The 23,272-nt window shown below is 29.0% G+C and overlaps 1 protein-coding gene across 1 annotated transcript; it reads right to left on the reverse strand.

The window, feature by feature from the left end:
- Positions 1-3,929, reverse strand: LOC108805141 (probable pectate lyase 1). The gene is made up of 5 exons (XM_018577110.2): positions 3,733-3,929; positions 2,724-2,804; positions 788-1,534; positions 551-689; positions 1-345 (listed from the first exon to the last, which is right to left on the reverse strand). Exons 1-5 carry the CDS (start codon positions 3,831-3,833, stop codon positions 118-120), a joined length of 1,296 nt encoding a protein of 431 aa, XP_018432612.2. The 5' UTR covers positions 3,834-3,929; the 3' UTR covers positions 1-117.
- Between the last annotated feature and the right edge of the window lie 19,343 nt (positions 3,930-23,272).

Below are 23,272 nucleotides of genomic sequence, written 5' to 3' on the forward strand. Positions count from 1 at the left end.
AAAAGATAACTGCCCTCTTAAATGACAAATGTGTGAAGATGTACACTTTTGTCTAAATATAATAGAAGATGGTTATGCATTTTGGTGGTTATGGTGTTGGGAGGAGGTTAAAAACAACTATGAGGTACATTGACGTCCTCTACGGCATGGTAGAGCTCCGGCGTCCGAAGTAATTGTATCGACCAATGAAGAAGATTTAGCGGCGAGGCTAGAGGCACGTGCGTAGCTACCAGATGCAGAGACTCCTGAAGCGGTGAAGTAAGCTCCGTTCTGTAGCAAATCTCCTTCGGTTCTCCAATTCCATCCTTTCCAATGACCCGTCGGTGTGTTCACTCTCTTCGTTACCTATCAAAAATATTTAACATCATAACTATAAAAAATTCACTCTTCGAATTTATTGATTTTGATTAGTTATTACTATTAAATTATATGAACTTCTAACCTAAAATAAATAAATTAGTAATAATTATTTAAGATCTCTTCTAATTTTTTAACCAAAAAAAAAAGATTTCTTCTAACTTTGGACGTGGGACAATGTTCGTATAGTTACCTCTTTAGCAAAAGGATTTTTAGGGGCGGCATAGCGGTTTCCTTGACTGTTGATTGTTGGGTTTGCACTTCCACCGATCGCATACATTTCCCAGTGAGTATAGTCGTTGTTCACGACATGGAAGTACCCGTGCCGACACCTTCACGAACAGTTAATTACATTGGTCAGAAAACAAAATCATAGAAACAGAGTAGACAGAGCATACTCTGTTTTTGTTCTGACTTTATGTATATATACCTCGGCATTCTTTGAATAAGTCCGACCCCAAAATGGTTATAAGCAATGGTAACTTGCATAGCCTTGTCCCTCGTGTAAGAATCACTATGTCCGAGCAACATAACCTCGTTGTGGTGAGTCATGTGGTTGTTAGAGATTGTAATCGCGGTCGAGCCCATAATTGCATCCACAAGCCCATCAGCGCAATGAGACAACGAGTTGTGATCAATCCAAACATGACTCGAGCCAAAGATGGAAATGGCATCACCATCAGCCATTGTTCTCCACCCAAAGTGCGTCTCTGAGCTTCTAACCATAGCGTTACCGGTTGGTCTACAGTCATGAATATGCAATCCATGGACAATGACGTTCGTCACGTACTGAATCGTGATGCAACCGCCATTAGCGATGTGGACGTTTGCGCCACGTCCGTCGATCGTTTTGAAACTGTTTACGATTAGCTCTTGTTTTAACTGAATCACCATATCACGTTTGAAGACGATCCATAGTGGTCGGTCTTGGACCACGGCGTGACGTAGTGTTCCCGGTCTAGGGTTAACCGGGTTGTCGTCTCTTGGGTCAGTGACTACGTAGAAACGACCGTCGCGACCGCCAATCGCATTTCTTCCAAATCCGATACCACAGTCTGCTAGACGTTTGCGGTTCTTGTGCCAATTGCGATCGCATCGCCAACAATCGTCGATTGGGTTGCCTGTTCCGCAAGTAAAGTAACCTAGCTTCCTCCTCTCGGTATGGTTTCTCACACTCCTGTAGAATCATACAGAGGTTTAGACTGGTTTCATTATATTCTTCTTAACCAAATCTTCCCCCACAAACTTAGTATGAATAATTTTTAAAAATTAAAATCACACCAGAACACGTGCACATAACATGGTTGCTGATAAATACGTAATGTATAGTAGACTTTTTTCATAGACATGTGTCGGTGGGATTAGGTTTTCTGGCTAAGACTCTTGAAACAAACGGCGTTATAGAGAACCGTTAAATTGTTCTGTTACAACCACATGGGAACTATCCAAAATTATTTTTAAAAGATTATTTTTGCACCTCTTTAAAATACACTATGTATGCTGTAAAGAATTATTGATATTTCAAAAATAACTTTCTATTGTACGTATTTTGAAGTAAATTTTTAACGAATTCGCAGTGTACTCAGCCGTATACGTATGGTTGGTGATGTTGAAAGATAATTTAATTTGGGGGAGGACATGATAATACATTATCTATGTAAATGCAATAATTCGCTGGACACGGATCTGCATAGCATTAGTGCATGTGGTGTTTGCGGTGAAAACGTTCTGCTAGAACTATAGCTCAACAACGGTTGAGAACGAAATAGGAAAAAAAGTTGAGAACTATATAAAGAGAATTAGAAATGTAAAGGATACTATATTGAGAAATTATATAATGAATTACCTTAAAACATATCTTTTTGGCAAAGTTTAAAAAAAAAAGATTTACCTTATAACATATCAATGCATGCAACATGTAGTGGTGATATAAAAATGTATATACATGTCAGAGAAAGATTAAATAAAAGGAAAAACTACAATAATATTTTGTTTCATGTAAGAAAAAACTTATATAGATATCTTACTTAACGAAATGAATCTGGCCGAAATAATTAATGGCAAATGGTCACGGGACTGGATCTCGCTAGTAGCAAGAATAAATAATAATGTGAACATGGGGATTTTTGGATGAGATATAAATATAGCAACAAAGTGTGAATTAAGTTGGTTAGAGAAGAAGTAAATGTGACAGCATTTGTAGGCTAGATCTTGATGCAACAAAAGCCACAATTGCACAAGAAATCTCATTGCACAATTGTAAATGCATCATAGTTATGACTTTTTTAGACCATAACAAATACTAAAAAATGTTTAGGCAAAAAAAAACTAGAAATATATAGAAATCAAATGACGTTCGTTCTTACATTTCAGCCAAGGCGATAACTTCGTCAGCTACTTCATCTGGATTCGTCACTGCGTGCTTGTTCCATTCGATTTCTTCCGATCTATAAAAAATCGGAGATCATATTGCAACAAATTTAGATATATAATTGAGAATCTAGGAAATAATGATTACATTATTGTAATGCTTTTAAATTTATAACACATTCAAGAATGCACACTACACCGCTCAATAAAACTCGCTATCACGATACTTTTAGACCATCTTTAACTCATCTTTACATTTGCATATATAAGAGCATTTACAAACAAATGTATTTTAATTCATTTTTATTTTTATTCTAAAATAGAATAACCTTTATTTTGAAAGTAATTTTTTATTTTTTATATGCATACAGTCGAGTAAATTTCATTATATTATATAGTTTTTATGTTGTTAAAAATACAGTTTTTGTATTTTAGGGAAAAAATACACAGAATATGGCCTTAGAAAAGGTTGTCTTCTGACATAATTGTTAACAATTGAAGAAACTGACCCTATCAACAATTCCGACACTACGTAGCGCATTGTCTAAGGTCAAACCAGTAAATCTAAACAGAGGCAAGTATAACTACACAATTGCGTTGACTCATGAGTGTATCTATGCAAACTAAAAATGGCGAATGTACGGTCTAGATCTTTGGATCTGGATCACAACACAAAATTTAACGGCTCACATTGTTTTCATTTAAAGAGAAGACGGGTGTAGTACTGTAGTAGAGATCGAAAATGCGAAGAAAAAAACAAAACCCATTTTCTCCTGCTGCTATTCTTGTCGGTTGAAAAAGAATTAGAACAGTTAAACATAAATGATTTTTATAATAACTTTCTGGATTTTCCTTTGGAATCCGAGGAAAATGTAGTTCGAGAAAAATGAAAATAATGTAAACGTATTATTTACTGGTGTAAAAACAAATAAACGAAAAAGGCCCTTTGGAGAAAATAAACCATCTTCTCTGTATCGGAAAACAGAGAGGTGTAAAGATAAAGACCTGGAGAGAGATGAGATCTTGTCGTGTGTACTGTTCTCCATTGCTCCAACGAAGAAGAGTAGACACATCATAGCTAAAATCCATGCCGGAAGAACCACCATTGAGGCAGAAGCTGAGCAGAGTGTTTGTTATGGTTCGAGAGAATTAGATCAGAGGAGTGAGAGTTAAAGGACAGTGAATGTACGAGCTTGGAGATATATTGGCCTTCTTATAGAATATAGAGAGGCAAAAAAAGAAGAAAAAAAAAGAGAGGAAAAAAAAGACAGACACGAAAAAGAGACGTTAAGACGGCCGTTAATGTATAGATACGATACGACGTGGACTAGTACAGTTTGATTCTTTGTCTTGCCTTTTCAGCGTGATTAGTTGTTAACTCAACTCCATCTCTTTAATTACCGTTCTAACCGCCACTAACTGCTCAAGCGTGTGAATGTGATTGACAGACATCGCACGCATTTTTTATGAAATTGCGTGCAATTTCTTATTTTCATTTTTGAGAAAGAACCAAAATCTCTATTCAAATGGGTTCTTCATAAAAATACATACGACCAAAAAAAAAAAAGATTTCTTATTTTTTTTATAAATTGTTAATTTTAATAAATAGTCTACTATACAAGATACTTTACAACTCTACAACCACAAAATATTAGGTGATGATTGTTTCTTTGGTTTTTAGATTTTAATTTATAGTTTTTGGATTTGGGTTTTTGATTTTTAGATTTTAGTTTTTGATTTTTGATTTCGCAGTAGATTTTGGTTTTTTGAAAAACATGGATGAATGTTTTAAATTTTAGCTTTCAGTTTTTGGTTTTTGATTTTAAAATTAAGAAAATAAAAAATATTATTAATAATAAAATATTTGTTCTGAAAAGGTAAATATAAAATACTATTATACAAAACAAATAAATATAAAATAAAAAGTTATTAACAATATATATTTGTAATGACTAACTTCAAAGAAATAAATTTATATTATTGATAAGTTTCAAATTTTATCTGAATCATTTTGTATTTACATGCATTTATTATTGTTAGATGTATGCTCCAAAGAATTAGCTGGAAAATGTCTTTAATATATATGTTCGGATTATAAACATTATTTATATTACATTTATTTTAAATACCCTATGGTAGTTTTTGTTAGATTGATATTTTATTTTTATTTTTAACAATAGTAAATGTAAAACACGTTTTAGGCAAAATACTAGAAATAGTTGACTTTTTGTTTTTCCAAATACAAACACGTTATAGTAATTATCATTTTTATTTAATTTCTTATATTAATGCATAAACTAGATTCTGACATGCCCTTTGAAAGGACGGGTATATTTTTGTTTTCATTTTTTGAGAATATTAATTTTTATATTTATGTTTTCTGTAATCATATTTGTAATTATATTAATTTAATTTTATATATTTTTGGTAACTATTTTAAATATAATTAGTCAAGAATATTCATAATAAAAAAACCCGACCTGGAATCGACCCAAAAATTAATGTCTCGTACTCACTGTTTTGAAATCCGATCCGAATTCACGATTGAACCGGTAAACTGGGTGATCCAAAATAAATCAGGTTTGTGTTTTGTGAAAAAACTAATATTTTAAAAACCGAATAATCACTAAAACTTGGAACCAGGTTACCTGAACCACTGGTTGAACCAATAGATAACTTCTACTTTTTATTTTAGTTTTTAATTATATTTTTAAAATCTATTTTGTATAACTTTTAGTAAAGAAGTTAAGTTTTTCAGTTTTGTTATCGAAAATTTATTAATAATATTTTAATTTTGATTTACTTTGGATTTGAAGTTTAATTTTATTATTCACATTACACATATAAATAAATAATCTAAATTATTTTTGACATTTTGTATGTCAAATGATATAAAACATCAGATAATAGTTTGGATATGTATATATTTTATGTTTAAGAAACAGTTAGAAAATACTTAACTTTAGTTTCTATATATTTATTTTCATAACTAATATATTATATATAATAATATTTGATAAATATTTTATATGTCTGTTGGAAAACTCGTAAAACTATACTCATAAAATATTAATAATAGAATTAACTATAATTAAAAAATCAACATGATTAAATCATATTTTAAATCTTAAGAATTCTTTTGTTTTTGTAGAAATAGAATATATTTAAATTTTAAATAAAAAAAGTTATTAAATTGCATGAATGCAATCTTACCGAAAAGATAAGGTGTTCAAACAGTAGGCAAAATGAAAATATGTTGGTCATATATTAAACTTACAATATAAGTAATATATACAAATTATATAAAAGTATCTCTCTGTCTTGATGTTACTTATCTCTCTGTTTTGTTTTTTTTTTTTGTTAATATTTGATAGTATTTGAAACTTGCTATTTGTTATATTGATAATTTTGTTGAATATTTCCAATCCAGAGCTAAACAATGATGCGTTAAATGTAATTGGACTGATGATGGTATGATTTGACTTGGATCGGGGTGGTAAAAAAAGCCAAATATATGTGTTATGATATTTAAATGAATTAGAAAAATAAGAATATAATTATTGTATCGACCGATTCCGATGGAGATATATTCCAAATCATTAGCTATGTAGGTAGTTTAGTTGGTTTTTTTCATTTATTATTTTATCCTTAATCTTAATCTATTAAAACTGAAGTACAAATAAGAAATAACCCTAATTTTTCCTTAATAATTACCATTCTATGATATTTCCTTTTTAATAGCGTGGGTTTACAAAATAACTAAACGACCGAAATTATATTCTCATCGCAAACCAACTATACCTTAAGTCATAGCCAATTAATTATCAGTTTAGTATTGTCAACAAAATAAAATCATATTTATCCAAAATTCCATTTTACACTTTTATATTCTATATTTTTTATACACGGATTGTTTACGTGTTATAATACCATTTATTTATCAATTTAGTATTGTCAACAGATTCAAATCCAACCAAATGAAAATTCAATAGACTACTTCTTTATACCAATTGTGTGAAACCTACCACAAAAGAAAAGTTTATTCAAACAGATCTAAGTCAATTACATGTTTTGGCTGATAACAAAGAAAATTGGTTAGATAATTTTAAAAGATATTTTGGGCCACAAAATCTAAACTAATAATTTTGTAACACAGTTAAATCAATATCATTTTAAAAACATTTTTTATTTCTAAGTAATAATCTATTCTATTAAAATTGAAATACACAATAATGCATGCATATTTTAAGTGACTTCTTAAAAAAAATCATTACATCTATAAATAATTCTAACATTTTTATATATTTCTAATTAAATCGATATCATTTATTACAGAATACATAATAAAACTTACATATTTTTAACTACTTCATTAATTGTCTGTATTATAATACTTCAACAACATTCATTTTAAATTTTAATCATAATAATACAAGATATTTAAATGAAATTTCTCTATTTATGACAAGAATTCAAATAGTTTGCAAATAGTTTTTTAAAAAGAAATTGTTTGTATAATCAGTTAGGCATAGATTTTCCGGTACCTATTTAGCTGCGAGTTATTTTTCGGGTATCATATTTTTGGGTTTTGAAATTAAACTTTATTTGGGTATTATTCGAGTTTGGTATTCTCAAGTTCAGATGGATTTGGTTTTGATGTGCATAAACCTAGAAATATCAAAAAAGTAATGTATCTGAAACAGGATATTTGTACTAATAGTAGTTATATTAACTGATTTAGTTCGGCTATTTTGAATTCAAACTAAAAATAACCAAAATAATCATATTATCCATTTTGATTTGGGTTTGATACTAATGTATACGAATCTAAAAATATTTAAATACTTATATAATTAATTATATGATAACACATTGAAAACATACAATACTAATCATGAAAAATAAAATATCAATTTATAAAAATGTAAAAATTAATACCCGCACATGAGTGCGGGTCAATCTCTAGTGAGTTTTTAAATATTAGGCAAATCTTTGATGGCATGGAAAGTAATATTCCATGGAAAAGTGAGGGTAAATCTAAAAAAACGATCCTGATTTAATTGTATTGACTAGATTTTGACCCGCCCTTTTAGGCGGGTATATTTTTTTTTAATTTGTTTTTTTAAAATAATTTTTATATTTTAATTTTAATATATTTATAATTAATTATTAATTTAATTTAAATTAATTTAGTTTAATTTAATTTTGATAACTCTATTAAATATGTCAAATTGCATAACTATACACATGTCCATATACATTTCAGAAATTATTTTTAAATTTTATTCCTAAAGTTTGGAACATAATTTTTTTTAATAGTTACCTAACATAATTAGTCAAGAATATTTGTACCTAAAAAACCAAAATCGGAATCTACCCGAAAATCAAAACTCCATCCTCGGTGTTTTAAAACCCGATCCGGACCTGCGGTTGAACCGGTAAATCGGATGGCTCAAGATAAATCGGTTTAGATTTTGTGAAAAATTGATATTTAAAAACCTAATAAAACCCGCAAAAATCACTAAAGTCCGGAACCCGATTACCAATTGAAGCACTGGTTAAACTAATAGATAAATATTTATGAATTTTTAAATCTTGATATTTTTTGTATGTCATAAATCTTAACTTCTTAAAAATAAATAAATAATCTAAACTATCTTGTATGTCAAATGAAAATAATAATATATAAACTAAAGTTAAGTATTTTCAAAATAATTTTTAAACATAAAATATGTACATATCCAAACTATTATTTTATGTTTTATAAGAAATTTAGATAATATTTAACTTTGGTTTCTTTTTTTTTTTTTGACATCGAAAGGCTATTCTGTTATTCAAAGAACATGAGGTGGTCTGGCTAACCAGACCGGAATAGAACAACCCATAAAATAAAGATCTCTATGAAAAGATCTTGCAGTCCTAGCTAAAAAATCCGCAATGTGATTTCTCGCTCGTGGGATGTATGAAATCTTGAAATCCGGGAAGCATACTACGAGGGTTCCTTTTCGCTCCAACTCCGTTGCAAAACTCGGCCACGCTTGAGGGTTCTTGATCATATCTATCACATCCTTGCAATCCGTTCCAAAAGTCTGGCATGTCGAATGTTGAAGCATATTCTCCATCGCCCACTTCAGTGCTTCCAGTTCCGAGTGCAAAGCTGATTCTCTCCGTATAAGATTCTTCGTTCCCATAAGCTGTACTTTGCCCAAGCCATCCATCCATACCCAACCACAACCACTATACTGAGCTGTAGCCGTCCAGGATCCATCCACCATGCAAATATTAGTCAAGCCTATGACTTGAGCTTCTTCATTATGTTCATTCCTTCCATTTTCTTGCAGGTTTCCTCGCACCTTTTCCTTTGCATTAAACCAGGCCTGGCACTCACTTTCCGCATATCTTACCAGTTCCAATGGATCTCTATATATTCCTATAAAGAGCTTATCATTCCTCACTTTCCAAATGTACCATATTATCCAGGGATAAGGATCCCTGTCTAATTCAGGTTCTACAATAGCACTCTTCCTCCAGAATAAAAAATCCATATTTGCATAGATACTCTGAACCGGAAAAATATTCGGGTTTGTTGGAGTAGCTGATAGAGACCAAGCTTGTAGTGCTGGCGGGCATTCGAAAATTGCATGTGTAACCGATTCCTCAGCTTCCCCACATCGCGGACAATAATTATCACATCGCATGTTCCTCTGTACGAGATTCTTTGTTACTGCTACGTGTCCAGTTATCAATTGCCACAGAAGATGGCGAATCTTTTGGGGAGCTTGTACCTTCCAAGCAAAGGCTTGGAGTTTTCTTATGCTAGGCTCTAAAACTTCTTTTTCCTCCACTTTCTTCAGCATATTCCTAGCCACCCAATATCCTGATTTAACCGTATACTGTCCATTTTTGGTAAAACTCCAGCAACATGTATCCTGTCGATGAGATGAAATTATAGCCATACTCCTAATAAGTGGTATGTCTTCCGCATCGACGTAGCTCTCAAGTCTATCCATATCCCACTCCCCCAGGTCCCGATTAATAAGATCACTGACTCTCATGTTCGGGTGAACAACTGGAGCAATGGGCCGAGCCGATCTAGCTGGGATGGTAGGAATCCACGGATCCTCCCAAACTTTAATATCGTATCCCGAATGAACTTTTTGTCGGATTCCCTGAAGGAGAAGCTCTCTTGCCGCTGAAATGCTAGTCCACACATATGATGGGCTGCTTACCTTAATTGTACGTAAAGGCGAACTCAATTTATAATACCTTCCTCTTAATACCCTAGCGACCAAAGAGTCAGGGTATTGCGTTAGTCTCCAGAGTTGTTTTGCCAATAATGCCAAATTAAATTCATGAATCATTCTAAAACCAATTCCTCCTTCCTCCCTTGGCAAGCAAACCTTCTCCCATTTAGCCCAATGTATCTCTCTCTTAGGTGGATTTGAGCTCCACCAAAATTGTGCAATTGCACTCGCTAGGTTTTCACAGATCTCTAACGGGAGTAGGAAGGTAGACATAACATATGTTGGTAAAGCAAGCAGAATCGATTTTATCAGCACCTCTTTTCCCCCTTTCGAAAGCCATCTACCTGTCCATCCATTCACCCGATGCAATAATTTATCTTTCAAAAAAGCAAAAAGCTTGCACTTAGATCCACTGATGTCCTCTGGGATTCCAAGATAATTCCCCATTCCCCCTTCATTCTGAATCGCAATCGTATCCTTAATCTGTTGACGCGTGGCGGCATTAATCCTCTTACCAAAGAGTAATGAAGATTTCTCAAAATTTATACATTGTCCTGAAGCTTTCCCATATTTCCTGACCACTTCCATCACTTCTTCACATTCACGGGGCTCCGCCTTACAAAAGAAAAGGCTATCATCTTATCTTTGGTTTCTAAATTATTATTTTCATAGCTAATATATTACTATATAGTAAAATTAATTAATTAATTTATTAATCTGTGGTTCATCCTCCAAAAATCTGGTGACCTGTAAAGTCATCCGGTACATACTCTGTAGACATGATCTATATACTCGGACAGTTTTTAAAGTGTTATATCTAAATTAAACCAATATGAAATCCAACCAACCCAAAACCTGAACAAATTTTTGGAAAATATACTTACAAAATAATACAATAAACGCAGTAGAACCTTAGTCAAAAGAAAGCAATCTTACATAAACCGTGAACCAATATATGTATTATATTTGCCTATGTTATTATCAAGTGTTAATATCAGAACATAATCAGAAAATAATTAATCAAGAAGTGATTTCCTAGAATTAAGGAATTAAAATATAACTGTTTACTAATAATTATTTGAGGAAAATGAATCCAAAAATCATGGAATTAAGATGGAAGTTAAGTATAGTAAAATAATAAAAAACTTTTAAATAAAAAGAATAATAATTGGACAAATTTTTTTATCAATTGGTCATACTTATGTTTTAATAGAATATACTGTTAATTAATATGTATACTCAGGGAATAAATTTGTTAATAGAATTTTGCTTGGTAGCGTAATAAATGAAAAATGCTTGCTATATGGTAGAATAAGCTTATTTATATTTATCAATATTTGGATCATTAGATATTAGGAAATATCATCAGTTTGTTAAACAAAATATATATCCTCACTATAAAAAAGAAAGCTATATACTCAGTGAATAAAATTTGTTAACAACATTTTATTTGTTAGCGTGACTAATGAGTAAATCAATTATAGCTATACAGTTTTTTTGCTAAAATTGATATAGTTATTACACATATTAATAATATATTTTCTTGTTGATACGTTGAATTTATTTGATGTGGTTATTTATTTAGCCAAACGAATGTTAGGTAGCTAAATATTAGGTGGAAAATATTTTGATTACATTTTTGGTTTTGTGAATGATATAGTATATTATAAATAACCGAAGTTCAATATATATTCATTTTAAATTAGCAAAAACGAATGTATCATATGCATTTTTTCCCTTGCTCTGCTATGTGTTGGTTACCATTAAGTTAATATTTAGTTTGAAAATATTGTAAATGTATTTGACTATATAAAGTGTTAATCTATATGCTAATTTAATGTAGCACAAACGTATGTATCATAAGTCAATCTTGCAAAACGACAATGTGGTAACTGGTAATACATATTCACCAAAATTAACGTTATATATATACAGTCATTTAAGGAAAATAGAGAAACAATCGTTAGATAGACTAAAATTGTTTAAATATTATGTATTTAAGATTTAAATGCAATGGCAGTGTTTAAAATAGCTAAGCAAAAATATATATTAAAAGAAAATACAAAACAACCGTTAGATAGATAAGTGATCATATATATTTTATTTAAGGTAAATAAAGATCCTAAGATTTAGGTAAAGAATAAAAACTGTTAAGTGTTTCTGTTAATTAAATGTATGATTTCTTGCTGTTTGAATAAAAAAAATTTAGAAATATAGAATTAAATAAAAACTATAGGTTTTAAATATTTCAGTGGCATTGATCTGTAAATATTGTTGAAATAGAAGGGTTCTTCAAAAAAGGTCTTCTGTTTTAATAGTATAGACTAGATTCTGACCCGCCCTTTAGAGGGCGGGTATATTTTTTTGTTTTAGTTAAATTTCATATTTGTGTTTTCTTTGTGTATAAATCTTAATCAAAATATATTTTATTAACTAATAACAACTTAAAAATTAATCATGTATACGCTCGGTTAGGGTTGGATTGCCGGTCGAACCCGCCAACCCGAGGATTTCAGTTTTGTTTTGGTCAAAAAATATGACCCGCATAACCCGCAAATAAATATTTTGTACCGGAACTCGCCTTATTTAATTTTGCGGTTATCCGCAGGTTAAAATTTTTTTAAAAATATTTATTTAATTTAATTATTATAAAAATATAAAAAAATATTTATAATAAAAATTATATATTTTTTAAATTTAAATTTGTTTTTTAAATTATCATATTTTTAAATTATTAAAAATGTAGATTGTAAATAACTGGACATGAACCTATTTCAATAGAATAGATAACGAAATGGTTTATTCTTCATGAAAAGTGAAAATTAACCAAAAAAACATGGAGAGTAATCAAGATGGGTACAACACACGGCATCACATTTTTAATATTTGAATTGGAATGAAAAAATATTATAAACAAAAGTAGAATGTATGAGAAGTCGTGTGCTTTTTTATGTAGTCGTATAATTATTTACGCATTATTTAGACAGTTAGATTTATTAGCAAATAAAAGAAGTTGAAAAAAATATGACAAATGACAGTTAGATTAATTAGGAATCGTGTGTTTTTTTAGTTGTATAATTATAGGCATGTTATTAGGTAGTTTAGATGGTCTTATTTTCATTTCCTAAAATATCTTTAATGAGTTTTAATTTTTAAGACAAATCTAATGGCATAAAAAGTAATATACCAAAAAAAGTTAAGGGCAAATCCATAAAAGGGATCCTGATTTAATTATAATATAGTAGATTTTTTATTAAAGATAAACTATGAAAATCATCGTAAGTGTAGTAGGAAAACTAAAAAAATTGGTTTTTGGTTTTTGTGTTAAAAAAACAGTTATTTACAAAAACTAGTTTCCCTACAATCTAAAGAATCTATTTTTGAAAATCTTGATTGGAAAAAAAGATTTTGTAAAAACAAAAATCAAAAACCAATAAAAAAACTACAAACAATCATATGAACCTCAAAAATATTCTACATTTTTAAGCATTTAGAATTTTATCTTTTTCTCGAAGCAGTAAGTAATTTTTGTTATCACTTCGATTTGTATTTTTTTGTTATCGTTCTCGTTTCCATCACATTCAGGGACGAAGTTAGTACATCCACTATAATGGCACATGCACCCAAAAAAAAAAAATAGAATTTATTTAGTATCCAAATATTCAAATTAACCTGGTAGTTGTGGTGGCTTAATGTTTTAAAGCACCCCTTTAATATCTCAGGTTCGAATCCCTCGTATACCATCCAATATTTTTGGAACTTGTGCACCCACTAGAAAATGATCCTGGCTTCGCCCCTGATCACATTATAAGTTGAACATGTTGATAGTTATTCCAGATTAGGTTAAAGAGAACATAATCGATTATTGTTTACCCAAATCTATTTTAATAAATATGATGGAGTAAATATATACTCTTTAGTAAAGTGCAAGAATATAATATATTTAAAATCTTATAATATAAAGTATATTGTTATATCTATATGATGGAGTAAATATATACTCTTTCATCAATTCCGATTACACTATTTAGTAAGTATTATTTAGGAGATTATGGTTATCATTTTAGACAGTGATTTTTTTACTCTGTATAGAGGGGAAAGATATCATCCTAGCCAATATGATGGAACTAGTCCGCTCAGTAGTTATAAAGAAATGTTTAATGAACAACATTTTTGACTACGATCTGTTATTGAAAGAATTTTTGGTGTGTGGAAAAGAAAATGACGAGTTTTAAGAAATGGCCAAGATACTTTGACCAAAAAAAAGAGAGAGAGAGCCAAGATACAACATACATGTTCAAAGAAGATCTGTTGTAGCTACAATGGCGCTGATAATTTTATTAGGGTATCAAATTTAGGAGATGTTGATTTTGATTCAGAATATACAACTGGCAACGGATCAACTGAAAACTTTGATTCAGATGAAGACAAATAACTCAATAACACTCACATGCACTATATTGAAGGCATTCAAGATCAAAATTCTGCATTTTATGGGATTCAAGATAGTTTTTATTTTATATTTGATGTTTTTGTTTTAATAATAGTATCTTTTTTTTTGTTTTTCCAGTATAAATATTTTACTGTTAATAATATTTTCATTTTATTATTATTAAAATAAAAAACCAATAACTAAAAACCAAAATCTAAAATCACCATTCAAGTTTAAAAAAAAAAACTAAAATTTACTGGAAAATCAAAAACCAAAAAAAGATAAAAACCAAAAACAAAAAAACAAAAATCAGAAATAAAAATCTAAAAACCAACAAAACAATCATCACCTTAGTTGTACCTTAGTTGTCAGACATCATACGATTTTGCTATCATAGTGTTTTTTTTTTTAAACAAGGAAAATAATCACTGATGATTTGTCCAAAAAAATCTCATAATTCTTCATGTTTTTCTTTCTGTATTTAATATTACACCAATGATTATATGCATATTTCCTACAGTATATAATAATAAAAGATGTTAGAAAATACGAGAAAGTGTATGAAATTCCATAAATTGGCTATCAACTTTTCAAATATATAATCAATGAAAAATAATCTAATATTTAAGTTTTAGGTTTAGTTATTATAGTCTAAGGTTTAATATTTATGAACTTTTATTCATGTTTTATAAATTATTCTTAAAATATAAATGATTTATAAGGGTTATATTATTTTTCATCACAAAGTTAAGATATTTAGATATCACTTAAAAGTAAATTGAATATTAATATCAAATTTGCGATAAAAATAAAATTCTCTAAAACATAGGATTTTGATTGTTTAGACTTCTAAACCCCTTCATTATCAAATAGATAAAAACTGCGTATAGTTCTGTTTTGATAATGAACGGGTTTACACTTTCAAATTCAAATACTCATCAGGGACAATATTTGAAATTCAATACAAAATTACACTGACTAGAAATAACCATGGTGGGCAGCTGCCCCATCCACTCTCCATTAAGTCTGGACACGGATCAGATATCCAGGATTTTTGAAAGTATTTGTGATATTTTTTGTGTGTTACAGATATCTAATTTTCGATTTGCTTTGCTTTGGAAAAATACGGATATTCGTAAAAATGGATATCTGAAAAATAAATAGATATTTGCGGATATTTACAAATATCATAGGTGAAAATGAAATTACTTTTTTTCTAGTCGTTACAAAAATCCATAAGTTCCAGCGGTATTTCTCAATTCTGTTCCATTTGGATCTCTTTCTTATAAAAAAAAAATTCCAATTGAATCTAGTCTCCGTTCATACGGATTTCATACATTCCATATATCTTGGAGTTAGATAAAATTTCATGTGATTCAGTAAACAGAATAGAAATTCCATTATTGCTAGATCGAATTCTATCGATATGATTCGGTGAAGAATGAGAGATGGGATGAGATTTTTAATTAATACAAATAATCTTAAAAATTCGATACAAATTTATTTTGTAAAATTTTTTTTTGCATGGTATGTAAGATAAAACTTAAAAATAAATAGTGAAATTTATTACATATTTTGTAAAATTTTAAACTTAGTTAACAATTATAATAACACAAAACTTAAGAAAAACTATAATTATCATAAATTTTTTCTCTTCCTTTTATGTAATACTATTATATTATATAAGTAATAATGTGAATATTTCCCACATAGATCAGACCCAGCCGGACAGAGCGTCTCTTCGGAACGACTCATGTCCGCCTACCACTTGATCTTAAATATGGGCGCCGACAAAAAAAAAAGTAATAATGTGAATAGAATTTGTCAAATTATATGTTAGACTAATAATTATATAATTCTATACATTTAAAACTTTAAATATAATTAAGATATACATGTATTTATATATTGTCGGATCAGATCGGATAGGATAATCGTTTCTCAAAATTTTAATATTTGTGATTTACTTTAATTTTAACGTATATTAACATTAGTATTTGATTTGCTTCGACGGATATCTGGATCGAAACTAATAACAAATAAAATGCCCAGCCCTCCCCCGGGGGATGATAGCCGAATAATTATTGACCAATGAAGAATGAATAACTGAAGCAAAAAAAAAGAAGAAGCAGATCGTGATTGGCTTAGAACTGAACCTTTCTCTTTCGCATTAAGCAGAAAGTGAATGTGACTGAAGCAGAAAAGAGACAATGCTCCTAACTTGTTGACTTGAGTTGACACGTCATCGAGAGAGATAGAGATTCCGTACACGGAAAACTAGTTGTCATAGTTGATAGTTCCCTGCTGAATTAGAGAATATTGGAGTATTTTTTTTTGAAGAGTATAGTTTAAAAGAAATTTATTCCTCGTGGAAGTATACATTATATTCATTGATTTTCAGAGGCGTTAATCACGGCTTAATTAGAAAAAAACAAGAAGAAGAAAAAAGTATTGGAGAATTTATAGTCAAAGAAGAAAAAATATGGAAGAATTTATAGTTTCAGTGGTAATCGAGGTTTCGGTAATATAAATGGTGTAAAACAAAACTTCAATACGGTTTAACATCGGTTTATATGGTATGCATGATAAATGTGATTTTGATAAAATAAATGGTGCATACTAATGTTTAATTGGTGAAAAAGTATTTTACATTTTTTACTAAATAAATATTAAAAATAGAAAATATGTTTTTAATCAAAAGTTTATAATTTTTTCTAATTCAAATTTGAAAACAAAGTTTTGGTACTGAATCATCGGATTTGACGAGTTTAACCAATTTTTACAAATTGTTTTGACCTAACTCAAATACGGTCTTAATACAAACAATAATCAGATGGACATGCCGGTCAAACTTGCAGATAGTCTAGTTTTAATACACTGATTGAAATTTAATACAACTAGTGTCTTACGTATACATTAATATGTAAAATAAGTGAATATTTGATACAAACGATTAATAGTTTTAAACTTAATATTTGTCCATTTTGACGGAAGTAATAGATTTTTAAATACAATCCAAAAAATGTTTAACGATAACTTGTTATGACTAAATAATTTTTATTATTAATACACCAATTAATTTAATTTTGATAAATAAAAATACAATAGTTCAATATTTATTTTACTATTTAAACTAAGTTTTTGTTCGTGCTAAGCTGGTGTATTATAAGTTTTTTTTAATTTAATTTGATTTTTGTATGATAATAAGCATAAGTCGCTGAGCACAACAATGCCTCTTTTTTCTTTGAACACAACACAACAATGCCTCATTTCAAATATATTATAAACGATACCCTCAGTTTTTGGTTCGATAAACGTAGTTTAACCTCTTGTTACACATCTTACATCAAACGCTATTTCAGGAGGATCTCAATTCAAGCATATTTACCCATTTACAGACGACACTATTTCTGGAGGTTCTCACTTCGTTGGATCAAGCAAGGCAAGTTGTGGCAATCATGACTTGTATAAATTAAACACATTGAACATATAAACAAAAAGGCTAGAACATTTAGTCAAAAAAATCTAGAAAATTCATATTCAGGAACCAGAAGTCATAACGGAAGCAAGAAAATTAGTTGGTAATGATGTCCCAACGCCATATGTCCCGGCTTCGTAGCCAGAAAGAATTGTGCTAGAATGCCATGGAAAGGAACAGTGTGTCTGTGTTTTGACTTTGTTTACAACAATTTTTTTACTCATAAATCATCAACTTGACAATGCATTGGTGAGAGTGGATATAACTTCCATCGAATAAAGACACCAAAGTGAAGCTTAAATGCTTAATCATTTGATTTTAAGATTAGAGATTGTTTGAATTAGAAAGTACTCCCTCTGTTTTTAAATAATACATGTTTTGAGATTTTCACACTTTTTAATAAAACATATTAAAATTTACTTATTAGTGCATAGTTTTTTGTTATTTTATATTTCCTATATTTCTAAATTAATAAAATTTCAAGAAATGCAATTAATGTTTTTGAGATTCACAATTATTCATAATTAGTTGACAAAAATTACATTGAAAATATGAAAAATACATCTTTTTAAAACAAAAAAATTCCTAAAACATACATCTTTAAAAAACAGAGGGAGTAATTAACTTACTTGGTAACAATATAAATATAGACTGATATAAATGAATGAAATGTTCAATGGCATATATTGTAAATAATCTAGTATTTTTTTAACGTCTGATTAATTATACTATTATAATGCAGAAAAATATTACATAAACGATTTTACAGCCGATAATTCTACTACCATATGAGAATAAACGTATGACTACATCACTCGGAGTCGCCCTACGAGATCCATGTTCGATGATACGTCATGCACCATTCTAAAAACCTCTTATAACTATTTTTCTCCACAATCTGCATAATTTTCGTTTTCTGGAATTTAAACTCCAGACCTTCCGGTGTATAAGTATTAGTGGAAGACCCTTGTAGTATTACCACTGCATAAGTACTACCACTGTAGTATTTTTAGAAAAGAGATGTGAAAAGACCCATTATAGTAACACCTAAATATAATGACAATTTTATTATTAATTTACATTTATAATTCTTTTTTTAAAATGCTTCTTCTTTAATACTAAAGGAATTACTGTCAGAAAATAAAAATGATATTACTTAAGTTACTGCCTTAAACTCATAAAGCGGAAACTGAACCTAAAACTTACTGCCTTCCTTCATGCTTCTTTCTCAACAATTTAACATAATTTTAATTATCTAATGTAAATTCTTCTTTTTTTTTTTGAAACTCCTTTAAATTCTTCTTATATATACATATATGATGTGTACCATGTGTGTTCATCATGGGAGAGGTTGGATTGGTGATAACTAGTAATTATGAAAACTTTTTTTGTTACACTTTCATTGCTCATATTACTTTTGCAAAAGTGCAAAAAGGCTATGATAAAGATAAAATCTTGTTGGTGCGAGTTGTTTGGTTACGCCAAATTTTGTTCTCTCTTTTTTCTTAAATCTGTTTTTGTTTTTCCTTCCTCACTTAATTTAGTGAAAGCGAACCATTACCCATTTCACATATTAGTGTTTCTACTTTTAATCAGTTGGAAGGTATTCTAGTGGATAAAATCACGCCGAGACGCTCTCTTGCGTGAATAATGATCAAATACCACAAATTCATATAATTGTACTAGGTTTATAAATTCATTCCAGGTATCGACAAAAGATATAGTGGGTAGTTCGAATTATTTATATTTGTCGATAATAACCTACTATACATAGTATATATGAGCCGGACCACCGACACTCCCAAAACGTCAAAATATTATCGAATGGATGGAGCTTCGAACGGGAATATGTTTCAAGTTTTAGCTTACATATAAATTACATTTTTTCAGTATGAATATAAATTACTTTTTTAAACACGATTATAAATTAAATTTTACTAGATGATAATCCGCGCCGTACGCGGAGTGAGTTTTTTAAAATATGTTGTATTGAAATATTACAATTAGAATGCATCTTGTTATCGAGATTTTTTTTACATTTGATTTGGGGTGGACATTGGATACTATTTGGTTCAGTTTAGTTTGGTTCGGTTCAGTTATATTTCGATTTTTTGTGAGTTCGATCCGGTTCAGATCTGCGGGTTCGGTTTGGATTTGGACTCAGATAACTCATTTTATTTTTAAAAAAATAAAATTCGTATATACTTTAAATTTCTCAAAATATAAAAATAAAAAAAAATTATTTATAACATATAAATGCGTATAATGCAAGGTAAAATACTTAAACTTAACATAAAATTTGGTTAGCTTCAATATTCGGATAAGAAATCAATAGATATTTGAAGTATTAGTATTTTGAATATCATTTAACTATTTTAATCATGTATTTTTAACTATTTGTAAATATTTTCAAGTATTTTGGACAACTTAATAACATTTTATATATTTTTAATATTCTTTTAGATATTAAATTCTAAAAAAAATTAATATATTTAAGTATATAAATCTGGTTTCGATATATTCGATATCTGAAATATTTCGTTTCGGATCATGTTCTGTTCTAAAAAATATCATCTTAATAACATCTTAAAATTTTTGGTAATTTATAGACGTTTTAAAAAATTCAAAATATAACATATATGAAAAAACTATTTTTTAAAATATGTTTAAGTTATTTTTTTTTGATAATATTAATTAAAATAAAATGTAGAGGATACAAATTTTTTTATCAAATATTTTTGATTTGTAATCATTAATTATCATATATACGTTAATCATATTAGGTAATTTCGTAGCTTTTATTTAAGGAAATAAACTTATGTAGCTTTTATTTAAGGAAAGAATTTAAGACTATTAATTAATATGATAATTAGTTTAATAAAAAATATAATATATATTTATATGGACCAACATATTTTTCTAAGGATTTCTGAGAATCATCCTAGTGATGACACGTGGTTACAAAACATGTTGTAATGTTCCAGGATTAATATATAGGGGATTCAAAAAATACATACAAATGACTATCGATCCTAGTCAAACGAATGGCCAAAATGGAAATCAATACTTATTGTACATGGTCTGATGGTCATATATTTATTCAGATACTGTGGAGAATATCGTGAAGTTCTTGATACCCTTTTGCAAGAAAATATAATTTGTGATAAGAGTATAAGAAATCCCAAATAGTAATGTCACATGGCATCTAAAATGATTAGTAAATGTGATACATACAAGAAAATGGGCAGAAAACCTTACTTTGTTATACACACAGATTGCAAAACCATAATGGATAGCAGCAACTAGAAAAAAAACAGAAACAAATGTCAACCCTTGGTGGGAGATTTTGGCCAACTTTATAATCTTTGCCTTTCTGGTGGCCAATAATACTGAAATTTTCATTTAGATAGGTAAAATAAGCAAAATTCCACATGCCATCAAATGCAATATGATGACCTAATATCTACTTATAACTATAAACTTGATTCTCCAGCAATATTTATTAAATCTATAATTATCTAATATTCTTTACTTCAATAATATAAATGCATCCTTCTATCAAAAAGATAATTATGATAGTTACGCTTTGCCGATGACCTCCTAATATTCTGCGATGACTCTGTCTCCTCTGTTAATGCCATTCTTGATATCCTCAAAGACTTCAAGCTGCACTCTGATCTGACTATTAGCATTGAAAAGACTTCTCTATTTACAGTTGGAATAAAACCACATGAACTGATTCAGATTAAAGCTTCCATGGGACTAACAGAAGGAACTCTTCCTGTGAGATACCTAGGAGTGACATTATGCACCAAAAAACTCACTTTCACAGACTGTGCTCCGCTCATCCAAAGTATCCAGTCCAAACTGCACTCATGGACTGTTCGCACCCTCTCCTTTATTGGTCGACTGCAACTACTATCAACTGTCATAGCATGGATTGTTAACTTCTAGTCATGCGTCTATATTCTTTTCAAAGCCTCCATTGTGAATTTGTGAGGTGAATAGGGCAAAAGAAAAATCCAAAAAAACATAGGTTAGTTTTGTGGTTGACCTCATGTTTTGAGTCAATTTTGCAAAAAAAACCAAAAATATTTATTAAATGGTAAAAATGTATTTATAACATTTTGGTTAATTAATTTAATACTTAGGGTTTAGAGTTAAGGGATGATGTTTTAGAAATGTGTTCAAATTTTTAAAAATAAAATTAAAATTTTCAAAACAAAAAATGCTATTTTGGTCATTTTATATTCTAAGTGCTATTTTGTGATAAAAACTTAAAATTGCTATTTTGTGATAAAAATTTAAAAAGTGTTATTCGAAAAAATTGCTCTTATTTCTATACAAAAAAAGAATAGTAAGTTGTTCCTAGTCAGTCTAGCAATTATAAAAAGTTTCCTTTTATTTTTGTGTTAAAATATAACTTTTAGAGTTTTTAGAATTTTTTTATATAACTAGATTGATCATAAAAAAAAATATGTAAGTTTGTGACAAAGAAATAAAACATAGTATTTTGTCTTTAAGATCGTTAAAGATATTATGTTTGATTTTATTTTAACAGTTATGATCACTAAATTATTCCTAATCAGTCTAGCAATTATAAAATGTTTATTTTGTTTTTGATTTTAAAAAATAACTTCAAGGTCGTTAATAATTTTTTTTACATAATTAGATTGATAATGAAAATTTATGTGTAAATTTATGACACAAATAGTTGTTGGATATTTTTTCTATAGTTAGAAGTTTTATATGGTGTTGGTGACTAATAAATCTTTTTTTTAAGTGACTGGTAATTCAAGTTTGATACTTTTTATGTAATTATTTTATTTTATTTTTTGCTCCGGATGTTTGTGTAGAATAAAAAGATAAATAAAGATGGTAACCCAAACTTTATGGACATCTTTTCTTTTGATATAAGAATTAGAAATGTTTGTAACGATTTTTCCAGTAATCAACTAAATACATGTAATGGTAGTTCTTAAAATGATAACCTATAATGATAATTTTTAAATTGGTATCTTTTTTTTATAATTCATGTATTAATAACGGTAAAATGGTTATGATCGGAAATGCAAATAAAACATCTAATTTTACATATTCAATTAGTTTTATATACATCCATTTCAACAATCCAATATAACTAGATCAAACTTAATCAACCGATTTAAATTCATCCAATTAAAATTCAAATCTGAATATATATTTGGAATTCCTATATATTTCTCTATATCTTTTGTCAATAACTTTCGCTAAAGCCTATTTATGTTGGACCCTTGGAAGGAAGTGGTCGAAACACGGAAGATAGACGAAAAAAGAACTGTGCTACTTCTCCTACGAAGTCGATTATTAATTATCATATAGCACTGGTCTTTTTATCATCAATACTATTAA

This window comes from Raphanus sativus, chromosome 5, assembly GCF_000801105.2.
Source record: "Raphanus sativus cultivar WK10039 chromosome 5, ASM80110v3, whole genome shotgun sequence".
NCBI lineage: Eukaryota > Viridiplantae > Streptophyta > Magnoliopsida > Brassicales > Brassicaceae > Raphanus > Raphanus sativus.